The 23907-nt window shown below is 40.4% G+C and overlaps 1 protein-coding gene across 1 annotated transcript in view; it reads left to right on the forward strand.

Moving 5' to 3' along the window:
* LOC113168720 (NLR family CARD domain-containing protein 3-like) overlaps positions 1-22642 on the forward strand; it is a 434580-nt gene extending 411938 nt beyond the window's left edge. The window contains exons 5-12 of the mRNA XM_033326636.1: positions 10199-10277; positions 10467-10695; positions 10866-12663; positions 16549-16722; positions 18693-18866; positions 19465-19638; positions 21909-21955; positions 22116-22642. Coding sequence (XP_033182527.1) covers positions 10199-10277; positions 10467-10695; positions 10866-12663; positions 16549-16722; positions 18693-18866; positions 19465-19638; positions 21909-21955; positions 22116-22642 — 3202 coding nt within the window. The remainder of the gene's footprint in view (positions 1-10198; positions 10278-10466; positions 10696-10865; positions 12664-16548; positions 16723-18692; positions 18867-19464; positions 19639-21908; positions 21956-22115) is intronic.
* The last annotated feature ends 1265 nt before the right edge of the window (positions 22643-23907 follow it).

Raw genomic sequence — 23907 nt, forward strand, 5'->3', positions numbered from 1 at the left:
TTGAGGTCGAGTGGAGCTGAAAGATCCAGAGATGAAGGACGGAGACATGTCTGTGATTCTGAAGAACTGGAACATATGAGTGTCATGTTGGAAATGGAGACAAAACTCAGCTCATCAACAGCATCAACCTGACAGTTGTTGAACCAGGTGAGTTAGTGTGTGTGTGTGTGTGTGTGTGTGTGTGTGTGTGTGTGCGTGTGTGTGTGTGTGTGTGTGTGTGTGGATCAGAGTTGAAGCTGCTTCCTGGTTGTTGATGTGAGAGTGAAACATCACAGATCAGATGTTGGTGTTGATGAGACTTTGTAGAAAACAGCTGGTATGAGTGATGGGATCAAAGTGCAGTAGATAATGTCTGACAGGAGTTTGAAGAGGAAATGGATTCTGTTGTGTTCTTCACTCATCACCTACCTGACACCTGCTGACTCACTGCTGCTTCTCATCTGCAGGAAACAACAAGGATGGAGGAGACAAGGATGGACAAGTTAGACTGACAGCTAGTTTGTCAGTTGCTGCTCTGCTTTTCTTTGTTATTGGTTTTTGTAGCTCTCTCCATGACAACACAGACACAGGTTGGTTCTTTGAAACGGGCGTTTATTGCTTTCCTTCTTGAGTTTCTTAGTAACGCCGTGAGAACTCTATTCATGAACAGTACACAGTACATTAGCAATTAACACGTCACCTAGCATGTACAAGCGAAAAACAAAGACAATTTAAACGCATTAAATAAAGTACATAAACAAATACCTCGTTGGCCGCTTGTCATGAAAAGAGGTCCATAAGTCTTTGAGTCTCTTTGACTGTCTGGCTTTGGCTTCAGACGTAGACAACTTAAACTTTACATACAATATAGCAGAGTCTCGAAGGAGCCATCTGCTCACCTGCAGTCCATGGAGCGTGATCTTCATTAGTGTGCTCCCGCTAAATCTCTAGAGTCTCGCGAGACACATCACCTTATATGCTAATATCCCGTAATCACGTCGGACCATTTACCATATTACATTACAGCAAATTACATATTGTGATATTAACATTTCAATATAACCATATGAAACAAAGCAAAAAATCTGCACCATACCATAAACTTATAACACCATGAACACAATACAGAGGCACTTACATAATGTTTATATTAAACATAACAAACACGTATAGATATGAACTAATGACTTATAAACGACTGATGGTTATTTTAATGTGTGACTGTGTGATGATCTTCAGTCTTTAGTTAGTAAAATGTTTCCAGGATTATAAATGAACGTAGCAGTGAGACTGACTGATGTCGTCACCTCAGTGTCTGTATCTTCAGACACAAAGGAGAAAAACTGTTTATTCTTTGTTGTATTTGAATATTTGGAAATGACTTCTACTGTTTCTACAGCTTCTTATTCTACAGAGCAGTCGTCCTGTTGTTTCCACTCCGTCTTCCTGCAGTGAAACAGGAAATAGGAGTTCCCCTGCTGGAAACAGTAAAGAATGAACTAATCACCAAATCTTTATAGCACACAGGAGACATTAAAGACCTGATGGACCTGTTTATGCTTCTGACATAGTTTGACTACATTATTTTTTAAACCTTCAGTGTTTGTAATTTAATATTTGTACAATAAAAAAGGAAGAAATCAGCTCTTCCTGGTTCTTGTGTCCCTCATTTTACCCACTCCCTCGTCTGCAGCTGTGATCTGTGATCAGGAACAGAATCAGCAGTGATTGTCAGTGGAACTACTCTCTCAGTGTTCTTCACTGTTTTCTTCTCATCTCTCCTGTCGTCTGTTGGACTCATGTTATTCTGGCTGCTCTCATAATTAAACAATATTTACCTGCTCATGATGCTCTTTTTACTGTTTCAGTTTATTGTTATGTAACATGCTGATTTTTCAGTTTTGAAGTCTGTTAAAATACAAATCAGATTCTCTCTCTCTTTCTCTCTTCCATATCAAACATTACTGAGTTTTTCCCAGGTCAGTTTGTAATTATGAGTGTGATTATTGTGATGAAGGAGCTGGAGAAACAGGACAAAAGCCGGAAAATTAGTCACTTTTTTTTATTTCCTGGAGCTAAGTTACAAGAATAAAATAAAACACTTCCTTCATAACTGGCAACACTGAACGTTGTACAACCTTCCTGTTTAGGACAAACTTTTAATGTGAAAAGCCAGAGGAAGTGTTGAGCTGAACCTAGATCAGGAGAACAGCAGAGAAGAAACGACTGGATTAAGAGTAAGAAAGAGAAGGTGTTGTCAGCGGAGAGGTGAGTAGAACAAGACTCTGTTGTTAGACTGATCAGCATGCTGTTGAATTGATGTGTGAGAAGCTAAAAGGTCGTTTTCACAGAATCAGTTCAACTTTGTTACTGTTTGTGTCCAAGTCTGTTTGAGTTCATCTTCAAATATGAAGAAAAAACTACTAAAATATACTGTAAGTCAGAGCAGGACAGTTCTGATGGGTATTTAATTAGAGAATATACGAGAGATAGGACAGTGTTGAAGGATTCCTATGTTAATATTAAACCTGGGGGTGGTGCTATAAGGTAATAATACTGCACTATTAATATTCTGATATAGTCCCTTAATCAAGAGCTCCAAACCAAAATGTGGTTTTGTGAAAGAATAAAATAATGTTCCACAGAATCAAAGACTCTAAAAAGATCTAAAAACAGAAGAAAACCATCATCTTAGATCAGGTTTCTATATTCAGTGATATTTGTTACCAGCCTTATATTATTGTTCATTGATAGACCTTTGAAGAAGCCAGATTGTGTATCTGCAATAAGGTTTGAAATCCCTGTTTGAATGTGTGGTGAAAATATAGGTAAGCAGAGTTTTCTGTTTTCTAGTCATCTGGACTCTTTATTAGGTTTTGGAGTTTGTATGATAATTTCTGTCTTATTGTCAGTGGAAGTTTTCAAGATTCACATATTTCTTGAATTACCGGCATCCACGACCAAACCCCTCCAGATGATCCAAAATGCAGCAGCACGCCTCATTTTCAATCAACCAAAAAGGTCTCATGTCACAACGCTCTTCAGATCTTTGCATTGGTTTCCTGTGGCTGCAACGATCAAGTTCAAAGCTCTGTCTCTTGCCTACAGAGTGGTCAACTCCACAGCTCCATCTTATCTCAATTCAATCGTTCAGGTCTACATCCCCTCCCGTCCACTGCGCTCAACCAGTGAACGTCGTCTGGTGGTACCAGCACCACACAGTCGACACCAAGGAAAACTGTTCAGCTCATTGATCCCACGATGGTGGAATGAGCTGCCTATCTCTGCACGCTCAGCCACCTCACTTTAATATTTAAAAAACTGCTGAAAACAGAACTCTTCCGCATCTTCATTTGCACTTAAAAAAAAAGAAAATAAAACTTTTCTACTCTTCCGTTCTCACATCTCTTGAAACAGTAACACTTTTTTGATAGCACTTTGCTTTGGTGTTGTTTCTTCTTGACTTAGATTTTGTTTGATGCCCTGTTCCTCACTTGTAAGTCGCTTTGGATAAAAGCGTCTGATAAATGAATAAATGTAAATGTAAATTTCTGACAAAACATGAAATATTAAATGGTAAATGTTCTGCACTTATATAGAGCTTTTCTACCTAGCTGGTACTCAAAGCGCTTTACACTGCGTCTCATTCACCCATTCACACAGCTGCTATGCAGCTTACCTGACTCACCTGGGCAACTAGGGGTTCAGTATCTTGCCCAAGGACACTTTGGTTAATTCTCTAATATCTTCCCAGAATTGTCTGTAAAAAATCTCCTGTGAGACTGTTTGAACCAGGAGCTCTGTGCGGTAGTTGATGTAAATGTACGTTTAATGCGATAGTGCGGCGCTGAGTATACATTGTTAATATGACACACTGTAGTTGAAACAAGATAGTGGTCTGAGATAACTTCAGACATTGGGAGCGTAAGTAAATTTCTTATACTTAAACCGAATGATATTATTAAATCTAAGGTGTGACCCGCTTTATAAGTGGGTCCTACTACACACTGATCTACTCCTAGCGAGTCCAGTATGGACATAAATGCTGTTCTCTATACTTGTTATGTTAGTATAAAGACATTCAAAAGCTTTAAATTTGTGTACATGCTTTTGTACGATAGTCAGATTATCATTATAAATAACTGCGACACCTCCTCCTCTACCAGTCAGACGAGGCTGGTGAATGTAGCTGTATCCAGGAGGAGTTGCTTCATTTAAAGCTACATACTCGTCCTGTTTAATCCAGGTTTCTGTTAAGCAGAGTATATCAAACTCCTGATCTGTGATAGTTTCATTAACAGTAAGAGCTTTAGATGTAAGAGATCTAATATTTAACAGTCCTAACTTCAGATCAGAGGTGCTGGCTGCACAGTCAGTGTGCTCTGAATTTGAGGTCTCTATGTTAATTAAATTATATTATAATTATAATTAAAACAGACTTTCTGGGTTTTTCTGACTTGTTGTTTAGCTCGAGGAACAGACACAGTCTCAATATGTTGAACCCTGAGTGACGACTCTGTGCAGCTAGCAGACACTTGGTTTAGCCTGTTTGTCTGCTCCCTGGCCTGGACTCTGGGTAGCCAGCGACTAGCTAGGCCTGATCTTAGACTATGAGCTATACTGCAAGAAATGAGAGCAGCACCTTCCCGAGTGGGATGGACACCGTCCCGCCCTAACAGGCCAGGTTTGCCCTCAAAGGTACTCCAATTATCTATGAAGCCCACGTTGTTTTCGGAGCACCACCTGGACATCCAGCGGTTCAGCGACCATAACCTGCTGTAGGTTATGTCACCTCGTCTCATTGGGAGGGGGCCAGAGAAGATTACCACTTCGGACATCGCCTTCGCTAATTTAAACACCTCTTTAAAGTTATTCTTGGTAACCTCAGACTGACGAAGGCGTATATCGTTAGCTCCGGCATGTACCACTATCTTTGAAAACCTATGCTGTCCTAAGGCCCTGAGATTGCCTTCAATGTCCGGTACCCTGGCCCCCGGGATACACCTGACCACAGCCGCTGGAGGCCCCTAAAGGTCTGGCTAGTTTCACGTGTCTCATGATCGAGTCTCCTATGACCAGAGTTCTTCCAGGTTTCTCAGCGGGTGAATCACTGAGGCGGGCAAACCTGTTGGACACGTGAAGCGCGGGGGTGGAGTGCTCCGGTGGGCTAGCTTTAGCTTTAGCTTTGGCTGCGCGAGTATGTCTCTGAAAAAATTATTTTTCTATCAGACCAGAATCTCCTGAACCAGGACCTGAACCCAGCTGTGTGTCCTTCAAGAGTGATGATTCAAAGAAGATTATTATTGATTTTAAACAACAAGCTTCATCAGACACCGCGTAAGTTGTTGTGAGTTTAAAATGACTCACAACAACGATAATTCAGAATAATACCTGTCATGCCTTTTAGTCAAAACATGAATAAGTTAAATGTTTAGCTCTTAAGTGATAAATGAATAAGAGTAAATCCATGACAAAGGCAGCTAAAAGTATTTGTTCTAAAAACTTGTCAGAGTGAGAGTTGTGTATTTCAGTTGATCTTTGTGAAGATAGTTAGTTACAGAGTGAGCGCTCTTTCCACTCTGTTCAATAGAACATCTTTGATGTAGTTCTCCGTCGGTACAGTTTTCACAGGGAAACGAAGTAGTTCACGTACATGCTGAATGTGCTCTACATTCAGGACAGCACAATACCGGTCTGAGGTCCCTCAGGTCTGTGAGGACAAATCAGAGGAGACTTCGTCCCAGATGTTCAGTGTTTCATGTTCACTGGGCTCAGAACTGAGGTCTGCAGTTGGATGTCTGGAGAAACAAAGTGATGACAGTGTTTTTCATTCAGTCCATTTTCTTCAAATTCATGTTGAATATGTTTTATAAAGATTTGATTGAGTCAGTTGTTGAGTTTTGAACTGTGTCTTTTTCAGATTCATCTGTTTGGTTTGTAACTTCCAGGACTTTTAGGCTGCTCCAGTATATATATAGAAATACTTTTCTGCTATATGTCAAATGGAAATATGTCACTTTTTATTGCACTACATTTCTGTTCAGTTACTTTTTAATTTAATTAATTTTAAATACAAATCAAATATATAAACTATAATGTATTAAAACTAAATGTAATTATAAAGTATAAGAAATAATGATGAACTCTGAACTGTCTTAGTGAACAAAGAGTTCAACCACTGATTAGTCAACTCCTCCACTAAGATCAAACAGCATCTTTCATCAGATTCCATGTTGATGAACAGGAGAACGTTCCTCATCCACTGTCTTCTTACTGATTCTCTATCTGCTTCCAACATTTCAGCTGCTGAATGTCTGCTCACAGTTCATCTGTTTTCAGCTTCAAACTACTTTTCATTTGTCACTTGTTGATTTGTATCAGGATGCAGCAGCAGAGACCAGACTCTCCTGAACCCAGCTGGGTCTCTATGAAGAGTGACTGGTCTAGAGATGAACCTCTTTACTTTAAAGTTAAACAACCTGTTGATAGAAGGTAAGAATATGTTTAGATTTTCTGTCTCTGAACATTTGACTGAACAAACATCTTCACATGTATTAAAAACCTCCATTCTGTATTTTTACTGTTCTCATCAGTCACACCACAGAGTAGAAACACTTTTCAATTCTCATTGGATGTAAATGAAGAAAATAAATAATAAATAATAATACATTTATTTATACAGCACTTTTGTAAACATATGTTACAAAGTGCTTCACAAGAGAAACAAGAAACACATGTAGCCCAACAAGATCAACTTGAGCAAGCACTAGGCAAACAGTGGAGAGGAAAAACTCCCCCAAGGGGAAGAAACCTCCAGCAGAACCAGGCTCAAGTTAAACGGCCATCTGTCTCGACCGGTTGGGGTGCAGGAAACAATAAATAATAATACAAACATTACAAACAGTTTATTTACTTAGTAGATGATTATTTCCATCAGCATTTACTGGTTTTCTGTTTTGCAGCTGTTTCCCCACCAGTAATGTCCAGTCTACAAAAGGAGCACATGCTCCTAGAAGGTAAGAATTTAAATCTGAACTTTGTTATTATTTGTTTCTCCTGAGAACAGAAATCATGTCTTGGTCCAGATCTTTATAGTCTGATGAACATAACTACCTGCTCAGGTATCAGGGTTTCATGAGGCCTTAAAGTCTGTTTAGGTTAAGTTGATTATTTTACTGTCAAGTCGATGTCTCATTAACTTAGTTGTGCTTTTATGTGTTTTAATGTTTACTCTAGAATAAGTAGAGCTGCCTACAGTGACGCCTTTCAGGTTAAAATCCACTTCTCATCTAAAAATGAGAGCAGAGTCAGTGGAAACGTTTCAACTTCACCCGTGTTAATATGTTAATGTGCAAATGAACAGACACAGATCTGCTGCTGCACAGACTTTGTTTTTCTACATCGACTTGAGAGAATGTGACAAATAATTTTTGGCCACTTTGATTTGTTATGTCTTTACTGTAGGACAGTAAATAATTTGTAACCTTATCTAATAAAAATACCCAGGTTTCCAGACAGTGGACTGGTTTTTGATAAGGTCCAACATCTATATGAAGTAGCGATTTTTTTAATGAATGATAATTATTAATTCAAAGCAGTAGTGATGGAGCTGATTTGAACCCTTATTCATTGATTTTATGACCGTATATTTGGAATTTAATTTTAATGTGAATTTTATTTTGTGCTGCTGAGTAGTTTGTCAGTAAAGTCTGATTTTACTGTTTAGAGCTGGAACAGATTACAGTTAATCTGTTATCTGTTCTGATCTTCCTCCACAGTTTTTCATATGAACAATACATTAATGCACATTACTTAATTCAGTAACATGCATTAATTAACAGGTAAGTAAAGTTAACTAAAGCATCATGTTGATGTTTGATTATTCATTCATCTTCATGTAGTCATTTGTTAACTTGTAAAGTTCAGGCTACACTTTATAAACGAGAGCTGAATAACCGCTACAATAAGGGTCACAGACAGCCTTAATAAATGATACCTATGTTTAAGTAATGCTTATTCAGCACTCGTAGATATTAAGGTGTTACTGAAGAGGTTCCACTTTATCAGGATGCAGCAGCAGAGACCAGAGTCTCCTGAACCCAGCTGGTTCTCCATGAAGAACCAGGTCTAAGACTGGTCTTAACTTTAAAGTTGGACAATCTGATGATAGAAGATAAGGATTTTAAACTGACTTATTATCTGATTCTCCTGGTCCAGGTGTTATTCAGTGATTCATTAGTAATTTTTATCTAAGTTACATTTGCATCAATACAACTAATAAGTGATATTTAAGTATAGTTTACTTAAAGTTTCTAGCAGCATTTTATAACAGTAAAACATATTTTTCTTTCTGAACAAAACACTAATTTCTCTCTCATAATAAGTTACTGTATATAAAAAAGATTTTACTTTACTATGTTCTTTACAGTTTCAAAGTAAAACCTCATATTAAGTCACAACAGACACAGTTTGGTTCATTAACAGAACCTAAAATCCTCCAAGATTTTTTCTGCAGAGACATTTTAAAGACATCAAGCTCAATGAAGGGCTTCTGAAACAGACAAAAATCTTGTGTGAGAAAAAATGAAGCAGTGAAATGGTGAGTACTGAATCAACAATCATCAGAAAGTCAAAAGCAAAAGTCAAACTTTACAAGGTCACCTGGTAAGAAGTTCCTCTCCATTCTCTCCAATGACCTCTGTCAAGCAGCAGATGACAGCACGTCGTCCACCAACCACACGCTGCAGTTTAACAGACAGAAAAGACAGTTAGCAGAGAACATTATTGTACATAACATATCCTACTTATGAATGTAGAAAGAGACAAAGACTTTAGTCACTGTCAATGGAGTCAACTAGAAAACAACATATCAAATAATCAGAGAGGATCTAAAATGTTCTCTAAACAGGACATAAGACAGTGGTGAGGAAAAACTGAAATCTGACATTGATTTGTCAGTAAAGGACTGAGGTGTCCATGTTCAGGAGTTTCAAACATCTGGAAACATTAGTTCAGTTCTCTGATCCAGTATGGGTCTTATTTTTGGTCTTTTTTGGCTCAATAGCATTAACATTATCCTCAATAGAAGTTCAGGATCTACCCAGTAAGACTGTAAGGGAATGTGTCTGAAGCTGCTAATATGCCACTAAAACGAGGAACTTTCTAGTTCCACTGTTCACAGCTACAGTTTTCCTCATTAAAACACCAACCAAACAGTCTTCTGCCTGTCGTCCACTCAAACTCTCCTCTGACGTCACCTACTGAGTGTGGAGAAAGTTTCCATATTTGATCAGATTACTGGAGTAAAGTCACTTTATAAAAGATGAGCAGGTAATGAATTAGTGTAGTTTATGTTTTTTATTCATATCCTAAATTCATCAGTATCACAATAAATACAAGGCAACATTTAAAGTAACATATCATCATAAACATATCTGTAGATATATGGTAAAAGATTAAATAAGAGGATCAAGCTGGGAACTCGCTGAACTGACAGAGGAAGGTTTGAAGTCTGGTCTTAAATGTAAAGAGAATTTCTGCCTCCTGAACCTGAACTGTATCTATGGATTTACCTGAAGACAAAATGAATTAAAGATATTATTTAAAGAAAATTAATAAAAAAAGTTAGAACTAGATGTGTAGAACCTTCAGTAAGATATTTACATTAAAATACACATGAACAGACAAGAGTTATGAAAAACTGGTTTACAGAGGAAAATTAGTGAAAACAGTCTTTGTTACAATGGTAAGAAAAGTAAAATGTTGGAAAAACAAACCCTTACTTTAAGTATGTGATATTATTAGTTTTTCAGAATTTCACCAAACCATTGAAGTTTTTAGCAAAACTATCAACTTGTAACCTCTGTGTTTTGGATTAATGTGAATAAAAATGTAAAAATTATCAAGTAATAAACATCAGAGTCTACAAATCACAAAATGAAATATGATCAGTGTTCAACCAGAGTTCAGATAAACATAGAAGAAAGTTTGAAAACATAAATACAAAAGAAACTATCTCATATTTATTTTAGCACTAACAAAGTCTGTCAATCACCTGATCATCAACAGGTATCAAATGACCTCTTGAAATCATGAAGACAGATCTGGGGACACACCTGATTATATCACAACACCTGACACCACAGAACAAACCTCACCGTCACTAGTTTGGCTGAAAATATGGTTGAAAGTTTACTTAAATGTAATATTTTCTCCTCAGATTTCAGCAGCAGAGCTCAGAGGTTCACAGGGATCAGTCTGTCCAGCAGCATCAACCAGACGTAGACTCTGTATTTATGGTCTGTACATGTACAATCACACTTTGACTATGAACTACATAAAAACCAGATTGAATACTAACCAACCATTCAGGTCCTAACAGAGTCCATGCTGCTCTGTTCAGACCAGCAGGTCTTTAGACTGACACATGAATCACATGTTGTCTTCTACCAGTTAAAATGAAATGTTCACTTCTCATTCTGTTCCAGATGCTGGAGGAGAACATTGTCACTTTTGTGAAGAACGAGCTGAAGAAGATCCAGAGGGTTCTGAGTCCAGATTACCCACAATGCTTAGAGAGTCAGAGGGAGGATGAGGAGGTGTTGGATGGTGAGGATGAAGAGCAGAGGTGGAGCAGCAGAGAGGCATTTCTGAAGATCACACTGAACTTCCTGAGGAGAATGAAGCAGGAGGAGCTGGCTGACTGTCTGCAGAGCAGTAAGAGGATTTCTCTAAACATTTAACATCATGGACAAATGAGACGTTTACTGAGAGCTGAAGATGTGGAGTGTTAATATGTTGAAATGTGAATCATTTAGGGTCATGAAACTGTCAAACTGTGTTTTCATTAGAAATGATATTGATCATGTTTTTGTGGTTTCATTCAGGAACTGATGCTGCAGTTTGTCAGCGTGAACTTAAATCTAATCTGAAGAAGAAGTTCCAGTGTGTGTTTGAGGGGATTGCTAAAGCAGGAAACCCAACCCTTCTGAACCAGATCTACACAGAGCTCTACATCACAGAGGGAGGGACTGGAGAGGTCAATGATGAACATGAGGTCAGACAGATTGAAACAGCATCCAGGAAACTAGACAGACCAGAAACAACCATCAGACAAGAAGACATCTTTAAAGGCTCACCTGGAAGAGAGGAACCAATCAGAACAGTGATGACAAAGGGAGTGGCTGGCATTGGGAAAACAGTCTTAACACAGAAGTTCACTCTGGACTGGGCTGAAGACAAAGCCAACCAGGACATACAGTTCACATTTCCATTGACTTTCAGAGAGCTGAATGTGCTGAAAGAGAAAAAGTTCAGCTTGGTGGAACTTGTTCATCACTTCTTTACTGAAACCAAAGAAGCAGGAATCTGCAGGTTTGAAGAGTTCCAGGTTGTGTTCATCTTGGACGGTCTGGATGAGTGTCGACTTCCTCTGGACTTCCACAACAATCAGATCCTGTCTGATGTTACAGAGTCCACCTCAGTGGATGTGCTGCTGACAAACCTGATCAGGGGGAACATGCTTCCCTCTGCTCGCCTCTGGATAACCACACGACCTGCAGCAGCCAATCAGATCCCTCCTCAGTGTGTTGACATGGTGACAGAGGTCAGAGGGTTCACTGACCCACAGAAGGAGGAGTACTTCAGGAAGAGGTTCAGAGATGAGGAGCAGGCCAGAAGAATCATCTCCCACATCAAGACATCACGAAGCCTCCACATCATGTGTCACATCCCAGTCTTCTGCTGGATCACTGCTACAGTTCTGGAGGATGTGTTGAAAACCAGAGAGGGAGGAGAGCTGCCCAAGACCCTGACTGAGATGTACATCCACTTCCTGGTGGTTCAGTCCAAAGTGAAGAACATCAAGTATGATGGAGGAGCTGAGACAGATCCACACTGGAATAAAAAAAGCAGGAAGATGATTGAGTCTCTGTCAAAACTGGCTTTTGAGCAGCTGCAGAAAGGAAACCTGATCTTCTATGAATCAGACCTGACAGAGTGTGGCATCGATATCAGAGCAGCCTCAGTGTACTCAGGAGTGTTCACACAGATCTTTAAAGAGGAGAGAGGACTGTACCAGGACAAGGTGTTCTGCTTTGTCCATCTGAGTGTTCAGGAGTTTCTGGCTGCTCTTCATGTCCATCTGACCTTCATCAACTCTGGAGTCAATCTGCTGTCTAAGGAACAGTCAACTTCTCTGTGGTCAAAACAGTTTAGACCTGAACTAAAACTTCTCCACCAGAGTGCTGTGGACAAGGCCGTGCAGAGTCCAAATGGGCAGCTGGACTTGTTTCTCCGCTTTCTCCTCGGTCTGTCATTGCAGACCAATCAGGCTCTCCTACGAGGTCTGCAGAGAAAGATAGGAAGTAGATCACAGACAAATCAGGAAACAGTCCAGTACGTCAAGAAGAAGATCAGAGAGACTCCCTCAGCAGAGAAAAGCATCAACCTGTTCCACTGTCTAAATGAACTGAATGATCATTCTCTAGTGAAGGAGATCCAACAGTACCTGAGATCAGGAAGTCTCTCCACAGATAAACTCTCTCCTGCTCAGTGGTCAGCTCTGCTCTTCATCTTACTGTCATCAGAAAAAGATCTGGATGTGTTTGACCTGAAGAAATACTCTGCTTCAGAGGAGGCTCTTCTGAGGCTGCTGCCAGTGATAAAAGCTGCTAAAAAAGCTTTGTAAGTATGTGGATAGTTGAATGTCAATGAAAGTCTTGACCAGAGAGTCCACATTTTGAACTGGAAACCTCAAAGTATTATTATTTATTATTATTATTTAATTGTGTTGTATCTTTTTAGTTGACAGTCAACATTAAAGGTGATTACAGTTCAACACAAATGTTGTCATCTTATACATCACTGTTTTTCAGACTGAGTGGCTGTAACCTCTCAGAGAGAAGCTGCAAAGCTCTATCGTCCGTTCTCAGCTCCCAGTCCTCTAGTCTGAGAGAACTGGACCTGAGTAACATCAACCTGAAGGATTCAGAAGTAAAGCTTCTGTCTGCTGGACTGCAGAATCCACACTGTAAACTGGGAACTCTCAGGTCAGGTCAAGTTACTGTTTCAAATGACTGGAAATATTTAAAAACTCCATAACTGCTGATATGAGAGAGACCAAAGCAGATTAAACTTTCTAATGTCAAAAGTCTTAAGTTGCAGAAGGTTCTCATCATTATTTTTACATTATATAAAAAGCTTGTATTTTCTTGTCTGATTTTATTTCATTGTGATGTATCTTTTTAGTACAGAGTCAATATTAAAGGTGATTACCGTTCAACACAAATGTGGTCATTTTATACATGGCTGTTAATAATAAAGTATTATTATTTATTATTATTAATCTAGCCACAGGGGTTGCAAGCCAGTGACTTCTGTGCCGGTCCTAAGCCCGGATAAATAGAGAGGTTTGCGTCAGGAAGGGCATCTGGCGTAAAAATTGCCAAAATAACCATGCGAATCATTCACAAGACTTTCATACCGGATCGGTCGCCACCGATGCTGTTAACCTACAGGGTGTCGGTGGAAATTTGACTACTGCTGGTCGAAGAAAGAGGGGAGGCAGAAGGGTTCGTGGTCAGAGAGAGAAGGGAAAAGGCAGGAGCATAGGTTTGAGAATAGGGACTCTTAACGTTGGCACAATGACAGGGAAAGGCAGAGAGCTGGCAGACATGATGGAGAGAAGGAAGGTAGATGTACTGTGTGTGCAGGAGACGAGGTGGAAGGACGGCAAGGCACGTAGTATTGGAGGAGGATACAAACTGTTCTACCATGGTGTGGATAGGAAGAGAAACGGGGTAGGAGTGATTCTGAAGGGAGAGTTTGTGAACAATGTTCTAGAGGTGAAAAGAGTCTCAGACAGGGTGATGAGCCTAAAGCTAGAAATTGAAGGGGTGATGATGAATGTAGTCAGTGGGTATGCGCCACAGGTTGGCTGTGAGTTAGAAGAGAAGGAGAGATTCTGGAGTGAGTTTGATGAGGTCATAGAGAGTATCCCCAGAGGAGAGAGAGTTGTTGTTGGAGCAGACTTCAATGGGCATGTTGGTGAGGGCAACAGAGGTGATGAGGAGGTGATGGGCAGGTTTGGTGTGAAGGAAAGGAATCTGGAAGGACAGATGGTGGTGGACTTTGCTAAGAGGATGGAAATGGCTGTAGTCAACACTTACTTCCAGAAGAGAGAGGAACATAGAGTGACATACAGAAGTGGAGGTAGGAGTACACAGGTGGACTACATCCTATGTAGACGAGGTCACTTGAGAGAGGTTAGTGACTGCAAAGTGGTGGTAGGAGAGAGTGTAGCCAGACAGCACCACATGGTGGTGTGTAAGATGACTCTGGAGGTCAGGAAGAAGAAGAGAGGGAAAACAGAAAAGAAGACCAAGTGGTGGAAGTTAAAGAATGAAGAAACTTGTGAGGAATTCAGACAGAAGTTGAGACAGGTTCTGGGTGGTCAGGATGAGCTTCCAGATGACTGGGAAACTACAGCAGAGGTATCAGGGAAACAGGTAGGAATGTGCTAGGTGTGTCATCTGGAAAGAGGAAAGAAGGTAAAGACACTTGGTGGTGGAATGAGGAAGTTCAGGAATGCATCCAGAGGAAGAGGTTAGCTAAAAGGAAGTGGGATATAGAAAGGACTGAGGAAAGTAGACAGGAGTACAAGGAAGCGCAGCGTAGAGTGAAGAGGGAGGTGGCAAAGGCCAAACAGAAAGCTCACGATGAGCTGTATGACAGGTTAGACACAAAGGAAGGAGAGAAGGACTTGTACAGGCTAGCCAGACAGAGAGATAGAGATGGGAAAGATGTGCAAGAGATAAGGGTGATTAAGGACAGAGATGGAAAGGTGCTAACAACCCAGGAGAGTGTGCAGAAAAGATGGAAGGAGTATTTTGAGGAGCTGATGAATGAGGAAAATGACAGGGAAAGAAGAGAGGAAGATGTGGATGTTGTGGAGCAGGAAATAGAAAAGATTGGAAAAGATGAGGTTAGGAAGGCTCTGAAAAGGATGAAGAGTGGAAAGGCTGTTGGTCCTGATGACGAACCTGTGGAGGTGTGGAAGTGCTTAGGAGAGACAGCAGTGGAGTTTCTAACCAGTTTGTTCAATAGGATTCTAGAGAGTGAGAAGATGCCTGAGGAAGCGAGGAGAAGTGTTCTGGTTCCGATCTTTAAGAACAAGGGTGACACGCAGAACTGCAGCAACTACAGAGGAATAAAGTTGATGAGCCACACAATGAAGCTGTGGGAAAGAGTAGTGGAAGCCAGGCTTAGGAAGAAGGTGGAGATTTGTGAGCAGCAGTATGGTTTCATGCCCCGTAAGAGCACCACTGATGCCATTTTTGCTTTGAGAATGTTGATGGAAAAGTACAGAGATGGTCAGAAGGAGCTGCATTGTGTCTTTGTAGATTTAGAGAAGGCGTATGACAGGGTGCCGAGGGAGGAGCTGTGGTACTGTATGAGGTTGTCGGGAGTGGCAGAGAAGTACGTCAGAGTAGTTCAGGACATGTATGAGAGAAGTATGACGGTGGTGAGATGTGCTGTAGGTCAGACAGAGGAGTTCAAGGTGGAGGTGGGACTACACCAAGGATCAGCTTTGAGTCCCTTCTTGTTTGCTATGCTGATGGACAGGCTGACAGATGAGGTCAGACAGGAATCTCCCTGGACAATGATGTTTGTGGATGACATTGTGATTTGCAGTGAGAGTAGAGAGCAGGTAGAGGAACAGCTGGAGAGGTGGAGGTTTGCTCTGGAAAGAAGAGGCATGAAGGTCAGTCGTAGTAAGACAGAATACATGTGTCTGAACGAGAGGGATCAAGGTAGAAGCGTTAGGTTACAGGGGGCTGAGGTGAAGAAGGTGCAGGAGTTTAATTACTTGGGGTCAACAGTTCAGTGTGATGGGGAGTGTGGAAAAGAGGTGAAGAGGCGAGTGCAGGCAGGTTGGAGCGGGTGGAGGAAAGTGTCAGGAGTGTTGTGTGACAGAAGAGTGTCAGCAAGACTCAAAGGAAAGGTGTACAAGACAGTGGTGAGACCAGCTCTGCTCTATGGGTGAGAGACGGTAGCAGTGAGACAGAGACAAGAGGCTGAGATGGAGGTAGCAGAGATGAAGATGTTGAGGTTCTCCTTAGGAGTGACCAGGTTAGACAGAATAAGAAACGAGTACATCAGAGGGACGGCTCACGTTGCCTGTGTTAGCGACAAAGTCAGAGAGGCCAGACTGAGATGGTTCGGACATGTTCAGAGGAGGGATAGTGAATATATTGGTAGAAGGATGTTGGAGATGGAGCTGCCAGGCAGGAGGGCAAGAGGACGACCAAGGAGGAGATATATGGATGTCTTAACAGAGGACATGAGGTTGGCTGGTGTTAGGGTAGAAGATGTTCATGACAGAGTGAGGTGGAAAAGGATGATTCGCTGTGGCGACCCCTGATGGGAAAAGCCGAAAGAGAAGATTATTTATTAAGATTATTTATTATTATTATTTAATTGTGTTGTATCTTTTTAGTTGACAGTCAACATTTAATGCGATTACAGATTCACACAAATGTTGTCATCTTCTACATCACTGTTTTTCAGACTAAGAGGCTGTAACTTTTCAGAGAGAAGCTGTGAAGCTCTGTCCTCAGTTCTCAGCTCCCAGTCCTCTAGTCTGAGAGAACTTGACCTGAGTAACAACGACCTGCAGGATTCAGGAGTAAAGCTTCTGTCTGCTGGACTGGAGAATCCACACTGTAAACTGGAAACTCTCAGGTCAGGTCAAGTTACTGTTTCAAATGAATGGAAATTTTTAAAAACTCCAGAACTGCTGATATGAGAGAGACCAAAGCAGATTAAACTTTCTAATGTCAATTTAAGTTGCAGAAGGGTCTCATCATTATTTTTTTGTCTGAACTTATTTCATTGTGTTGTATAAATGAGATAAAAAGCTGGATGGCTCAAAATTTCCTGCAGCTAAATTCTGACAAAACAGAAATAGTTGTTATCAGTCCACAACGAATAGCCAAACACATTTCGTCCTGCACATAGCTAATTCTAAGCCCACTGCAAAAAGTCTTGGTGTTTGGTTTGATAGTAAACTTAACTTTGAACATCATGTCACAAAGGTTGTTCAGGCATGTTTTTATCATCTTAGAAATATCTCCAAAATACGTTCAATTCTACATTACAGTCATTTAGCAGACGCTTTTATCCAAAGCGACTTACAAGTCATTACAAGTTACAAGGGTAGGCAGGGCAGCGTGAGGAGGTCTTGCCTAAGGACCCCTACTGGAGGTAGCCATAGCTGGGATTTGAACCCCAGTCTCCCACATGGGAAGCGGTGATGTTACCACTACACTAACCAGCCGCACCCGCACAATTCTATCATTTCATGACACTGAAGTAATCTTACACGCATTTATTTCCTCACGCCTTGACTATTGCAACAGTCTGTTCACCTGTCTCAGCCATAAATCTATTAATCGGCTCCAGATTGTTCAGAAATCAGCTGCAAGACTCTTAACTAGAAAAAGAAAATACGATCACATCACTCCTGTATTAGCTTCCTTACACTGGCTGCCAGTATGTTTTAGGATTGATTTTAAGATTTTATTAATAACTTTTAAAGCTCTGCATGGTCTTTCTCCCAGCTATTTATCCCAGCTGTTAAAGCCTTATGAGCCTGCACGTAGCCTGAGATCCTCTGGTAAAAATCTTCTGTATGTCCCTGATGTCAGAATGACTACTAGAGGTGACAGAGCCTTTTCAGTTAGAGCCCCTAAACTCTGGAACAGCTTACCCGAGCATATAAGATCAGCTGACTCAGTAACATCTTTTAAATCTCTCCTTAAAACATACCTCTACTGGCGAGCCTTTTGCGATCTTCTGTAAACTAAAACAAATCTGTCCTTGGGAAGACTCAACATTAGATTACAATGTCTTTACGTTGGAACTGGTCTCCCCAAGGACCGATGTGGTAGTTGTTTGTATTATTGTTTTGTTTGTATAGCTGTTTCCTGCTCCCCAACCAGTCGAGGCAGATGGTCGTTTAACTTGAGGCTGGTTCTGCTGGAGGTTTCTTCCTCGTGGGGGAGTTTTTCCTCTCCACTGTTTACCTAGTGCTTGCTCGAGTTGATCTTGTTGGGCTACATGTGTTTTTGTCTCTCTTGTGAAGCACTTTGTAACATATGTTTAGAAAAGTGCTCTATAAATAAATTTATTATTATTATTGTATCTTTTTAGTACAGAGTCAATATTAAATGTGATTACAGTTCAACACAAATGTGGTCATTTTATACATCACTGTTTTTCAGACTGAGTGGCTGTAACCTCTCAGACAGAAGCTGTGAAGCTCTGTCCTCAGTTCTTAGCTCTCAGTCCTCTAGTCTGAGAGAACTGGACCTGAGTAACAACGACCTGCGGGATTCAGGAGTAAAGCTTCTGTCTGCTGGACTGGAGACTTCACTTTGTAAATTGGAAACTTTCAGGTTAGGTCAAATTTCTGTTTTAAATAACTGAAAAAAATTGCTGATATAAGAGAGACCCAAGCAAAATAAATGTTCTAATGTCATGATTTCTAAGTTGCAGAAATGTTCCATCAGTATTTTTACAGTATATAAAATAACTGTAATTTCCTGTCTGTTTTTATTTAATTGTGTTGTATCTTTTTAGTTGACAGTCGACATTAAAGGTGATTACAGTTCAACACAAATGTTGTCATGTTCTACATCACTGTTTTTCAGACTGAGTGGCTGTAACCTCTCAGAGAGAAGCTGTGAAGCTCTGTCCTCAGTTCTCAGCTCCCAGTCCTCTAGTCTGAGAGAACTGGACCTGAGTAACAACAACCTGCAGGATTCAGGAGTGAAGCTTCTGTCTGCTGGACTGGAGAATCCACACTGTAAACTGGAAACTCTCAGGTTAGGTTTCATTAACTTAAACATATTTTTATGCAGCAGTGTTTTCCAGACTCTAAGAAGTTGTCTCCATGAGGATTTTTCCCTTTTTTGTTAATGTTGTTGTCAAAGGTATAGTTGCAAAAATAAAGCAAAGTCACTGTTTATAATTTTCTGATTGTGGGCAGAAATTAGTCATTATATGACCTGATTTTCCTCAAAGTCACAAAAATAAAACTACCACAATTTATATATATATTATTTCTAACAAATCATTCATGGCTTTTCCTATCTTTATTGAATAGACATGTAGCTCTAAACCACACCTCCATTCTATACTGTTGATTCGACCAAATTGACATGTGACATCAGTGTTTCACTTACTTGGTGTTTCATCAAGTTAGAGAAATTGGGTTTTTTAATATTTGTAATTTGTGGTGAAGATCACATATTCATATTTCATGAAGAATTGATGCAAAATTGAAAAATGGAAATAGTTGATTTACTTTTTCTTTCCACTGTATGTGACTAAATTAGCTTCAAATACAAATAGAATGTGATGTTGGTCTGTACAAAAAACACCAACCCTAAGTCTCCTGTGAATTGTTTTGTGTATCTGCAGACTGTCAGGCTGTCTGATCACAGAGGAAGGCTGTGCTTCTCTGGCCTCAGCTCTGAGCTCCAACCCCTCTTATTTGAGAGAACTGGACCTGAGCTACAATCATCCAGGAGCGTCAGGAGTGAAGCTGCTGTCTGCTGGACAGGAGGATCCACACTGTACACTGGACACTCTCAGGTATGGAGAGGCCTGCTGCAGCCGCAGACAATGTCTGATGGAGGAGGAAGTAGGGATGTTAATGATTAATCATTAATCAATGTTAATAAATTAATCAATTCAAATATATATTAACTGATAATGCAGAAGTTGAGGACGTGAGATGTAACTGTTTTCTGTATTCCTGTGTGGTACCTGGTTGCTCCACTAGGTGAGTCCTCTGTTTTTGCCATGAAAGGAAGAAAAATTTGTCGGCATCCGTTTGTGTCTCTGTGGAGTCGTGTTGATGAACACTGCAGCAGGAAGTAGTTTTGTGCTGGAAACATTTCCTCTCAGCTGATGACAAATCTTCACTGAAACACTTTACATTCAACAAAGAAAAGAGGGGAGCTCCTGTAATTCTGACTTCAGTGTCTCATTCTGACTTTGTGAACAAATCTCCTCATGATGAAATCAGGTGTTACATTAGATTCTGTGAACTGAGTAGGAAATTCATCCACCTTATAGGTAGAGTTTTTATCCACATGTAGCCCCCAGTAGGCTTGTGCCCTACCCTGGCTATCTAAAATCTACACTGCTGAACCTGGCTGAGTATCTAAAATATGTGTTCTATGTTTTCTACTGAGTTTGGGCACAGTGTGATTCAGTTCTGTCAGGTACTCAGATTTAAGGTTCTCTGTGTTCATTTATCACTAGGTTCGGTAAGGAGACTGGCAGTAGCAACTCTACAACGAGAGTGAAAAGACCTCCATCCCACTAGAAACTCACACATACACACTTATGAAAATAGCAAAAGAGATGTATTTAAAAAATTTAACAATTAGCAAAAATGACAAAACAAAAGAACTTATTTTAGATTAATAACTAAAAATCAAATGTTCAGACAAAATGATGAGAAAATATTTAACACAACATAAATAAACAATTCTTTTCAAGTCAACCCAAATATTCAGTTATCAGTTCTTATTCTTTTCTTGAGTTCCTTGTTGTATGATTCCTTTAACGGTCTCAGTTTCATTTGTTTCAATGTTCAGCCAAAAGTATATCCGCAATATCAAATGGAAAATATAGAATGAAAAGGTGAATTTCCCTCGAAGAGTCTCCTTTTATCTGATTTCTACCACCGCCCTGGAGTGATGACGAAAAGACTTCAGCTCCACGACAGCAGAAGAATTGTTCCTCAAAATAAAAACCAGCCAGGATAATCCGCTTAATTGAGAGGATTTTTCGGGATTTTTCCTCTCGTCTCTTACAATGCAGCTATCTTCTCTAACTCTTTTCACTGGCAGTGCCAGCTCTAATGAATCTACTTAACTTTTATGACTTTCAACTGTTCTTTTCTCCTCTGCTCACACACCTGTCCTAGTTGTGCGGTCTGCTAGAGTCATGATGAGAGTAGAAACATGTGTGCAGTATCCCAGAGACCTGTTCATGATGCGTTTAGGAAGACTGTGTAAATCTGAGCTCTAAAAAATAACCTGGGTTACACACAGAATGACAATGAATGAATATCAGAGGATTGAATCAGGTCACAGCATCATGTCTCTGTCTCCTCAAAAAGTGATGATTAAAGCATATTCACCTTCCTGAGATCCTGATCTTGTCATGATGAGATCTTGTGTCATATATAGGAAACAGTAAATCAGAACTAGAACATGTTAATTTCATCATTACAATCTGTCAAAGAGGAAAAACTCCTTGTTGTTCCCAGTTGAAGAATTAGTTTGTGATTGAATGTTTTTCTCCTCAAACTCCTGTTTTCACTTTCTGTCTCTGGCTGCTCCAACAAATCTGACACCAAATCAGATGAAGCCACAAAGTCTGTGTGTAATGATCAATATCCAGTAGCTGGAGGTGAACTAGACTTCCTCTGAACACAGGACAACGTGTGAAGCTCAGCTGAGATCAGTCCACAGACATTAGAGAGAGGAAAACACACCCACAGAGTCCATGTATGTGGAGTTGAGCCTCTTGGACTTTGCTCTCCAGTTTCCTGCTTCCTGTGGTGTCACATTAGTTTGTCTGGTGACAGAGTGAGACTGAAAGCAGGTGTCTGACACCAAAACTGCTGTGAACTAGAGAATTGAAATCTTTCCTCCATGTCACCTCCCTGCTCCGTAGAATTCCAAGATAAGGACTCCAATTCCTTAGTTGTTTGCTGAATGTCCATCCCTACATACAAGCCTCCATTAGAACAGAACCAGAACACACTGTGTGTATGAGAGCCATGTAATGTCCATGTGTGCATGCTGAAAGAGAATGTGCTGCTCTGACCCCCCTCCTCCTTTCAGGGTGGAGCCTGGTGGAGTCCGATGGTTGAGACCAGGTCTGAGGAAGTGTAAGTGTGTTTTTAATGAGACTGATGAAAACAAAGCAGCAACATTCAACCATCTTCAAACTGTCACATCACTCATTCAAATCCCTGATGTCATGAGTCCTCATCAAACTGATGATAGATTAATAACTGCAGCTGGATTGTGTCTTGTTCTCTCCATCAGATTTCTGTCAACTCACCATCGACACAAACACAGTGAACAGAAAACTACGACTGTCTGACAACAACAGGAAGGTGACGTGCGTGGAGGAGGATCAGTCATATCCTGTTCATCCAGACAGATTTTACCAGTGTCTTCAGCTGCTGTGTAGTAATGGTCTGACTGGTCGCTGTTACTGGGAGGTCGAGTGGAGAGTAGGAGTTTATATATCAGTGAGTTACAGAGGAATCAGAAGGAGAGGAGGAAATAAAGACTGTTTGTTTGGAAGGAATGATCAGTCCTGGAGTCTCACATGCTCTGATGATTGTTTCTATATTCTTCACAATAACAGACAAACATCCATCTCCTCCTCTGTCTCTCACAGAGTATCAGTGTATGTGGACTGTCCTGCTGGGACTCTGTCCTTCTACAGAGTCTCCTCTGATGAACTGATCCACCTCCACACCTTCAACACCACATTCACTAAACCTCTTTATCCTGGGTTTGGACTCTGGTTTCCTGGTTCCTCAGTGTCTCTGTGTTCAGTGTAGTACTGAGAGTGTCGTCCTGTCAGAGAAACGTCGTCTCTGTTGAACAGATAGTTCAGTCTCTACATGTCTGTCTCTTTCACTCACACACACGTTTTCAGATTCATGGATTCAATCAGTTTCTTCTTGAACCAGTTCTAAATGATTCTTTGTAAACTTGTTCCTCTTCCAGTTCTTTAAAGATGAAGCTCCGATTATTCCAGGATCCAGATGTTGAGGACTTGTTCTGAAGTCTTGTTCTGTCTTTTGTCTCTTTCTCTTTTTGATCCACTGACATTATTAGACATCAGTGCTGCTGTTCATAGTGACGTCAGCACAAATGACCCAACAAGACCAAAGATTCAAGTCAAACACATCCATGAATTTCATGAAGGAAAGTTTCCTGACTTTTGTTCTCCAATCATCTTTATTTGGAGTTAAATGAGTCCAACTAAAGTCAGATCTCCTGAAATGGTGACGATTTGAAGTGACTTGACATTTTAGTGATTGTCAGGAGATTGTCACCTATGATGAGTTTCACCTATGATGATTTCACTCCTTGCTAAGAAACCCTGCAATCAGACAGATGAGACACAGACAGCGTAGTCTTTGTACAAAGGGCACCCTCCTCAGTGTAACACCCTGAGAGAGTACACCGAGGGAGTTCCTTGGTCCTTTATTTATAGTCATGTGATATAAGAATGTACACAGTGTGAGTGGGTGTGATGATGTGTATGTGTGTATGTTTGTGTGTGTGTGAGAACCGGCCTATTCCGGTCCTGGGGTCCGTCAGTTATGTGTTATGGGTGAAGGCTGTGTATAAACCAAAACAATGATAGCATGAGTACAGAGTGTGACAATATGATTAGCTGTTAGCAGGAGTACAGAGTGTGACAATATGATTATGATTAGCTGTTTCACAGTTTTCTCTTAACATTCCCTCCTGTTTGTCATACTCTGTTATATTATCAGAATGTAATCACTTCATGAGATTTTCAATTACATCGTCATTCGTCCGAGTATTCATAAAAGTATCGCAGTCCAGTTCAGTTTCTCCTGGGGTCAGAGGTTACTAGCACATGACCCCTGTTGGAACACAGATCCTCAGCATCTGGTTCTTTTCCCTTAGATTAGTGTCGTCCTCTGAGTCCTGGTCCTCTTCTGCTTCTGGGTCTTGTTGCATCAAGGCCATGTATGTATGCACATGCATTGCCATCATTCTATTCACCATTCAAACTCAAATTTTAGTTGTCACATACACAGTCATACACAGTACGATATGCAGTGAA

This window comes from Anabas testudineus, chromosome 18, assembly GCF_900324465.2.
Source record: "Anabas testudineus chromosome 18, fAnaTes1.2, whole genome shotgun sequence".
Classification (NCBI taxonomy): domain Eukaryota; kingdom Metazoa; phylum Chordata; class Actinopteri; order Anabantiformes; family Anabantidae; genus Anabas; species Anabas testudineus.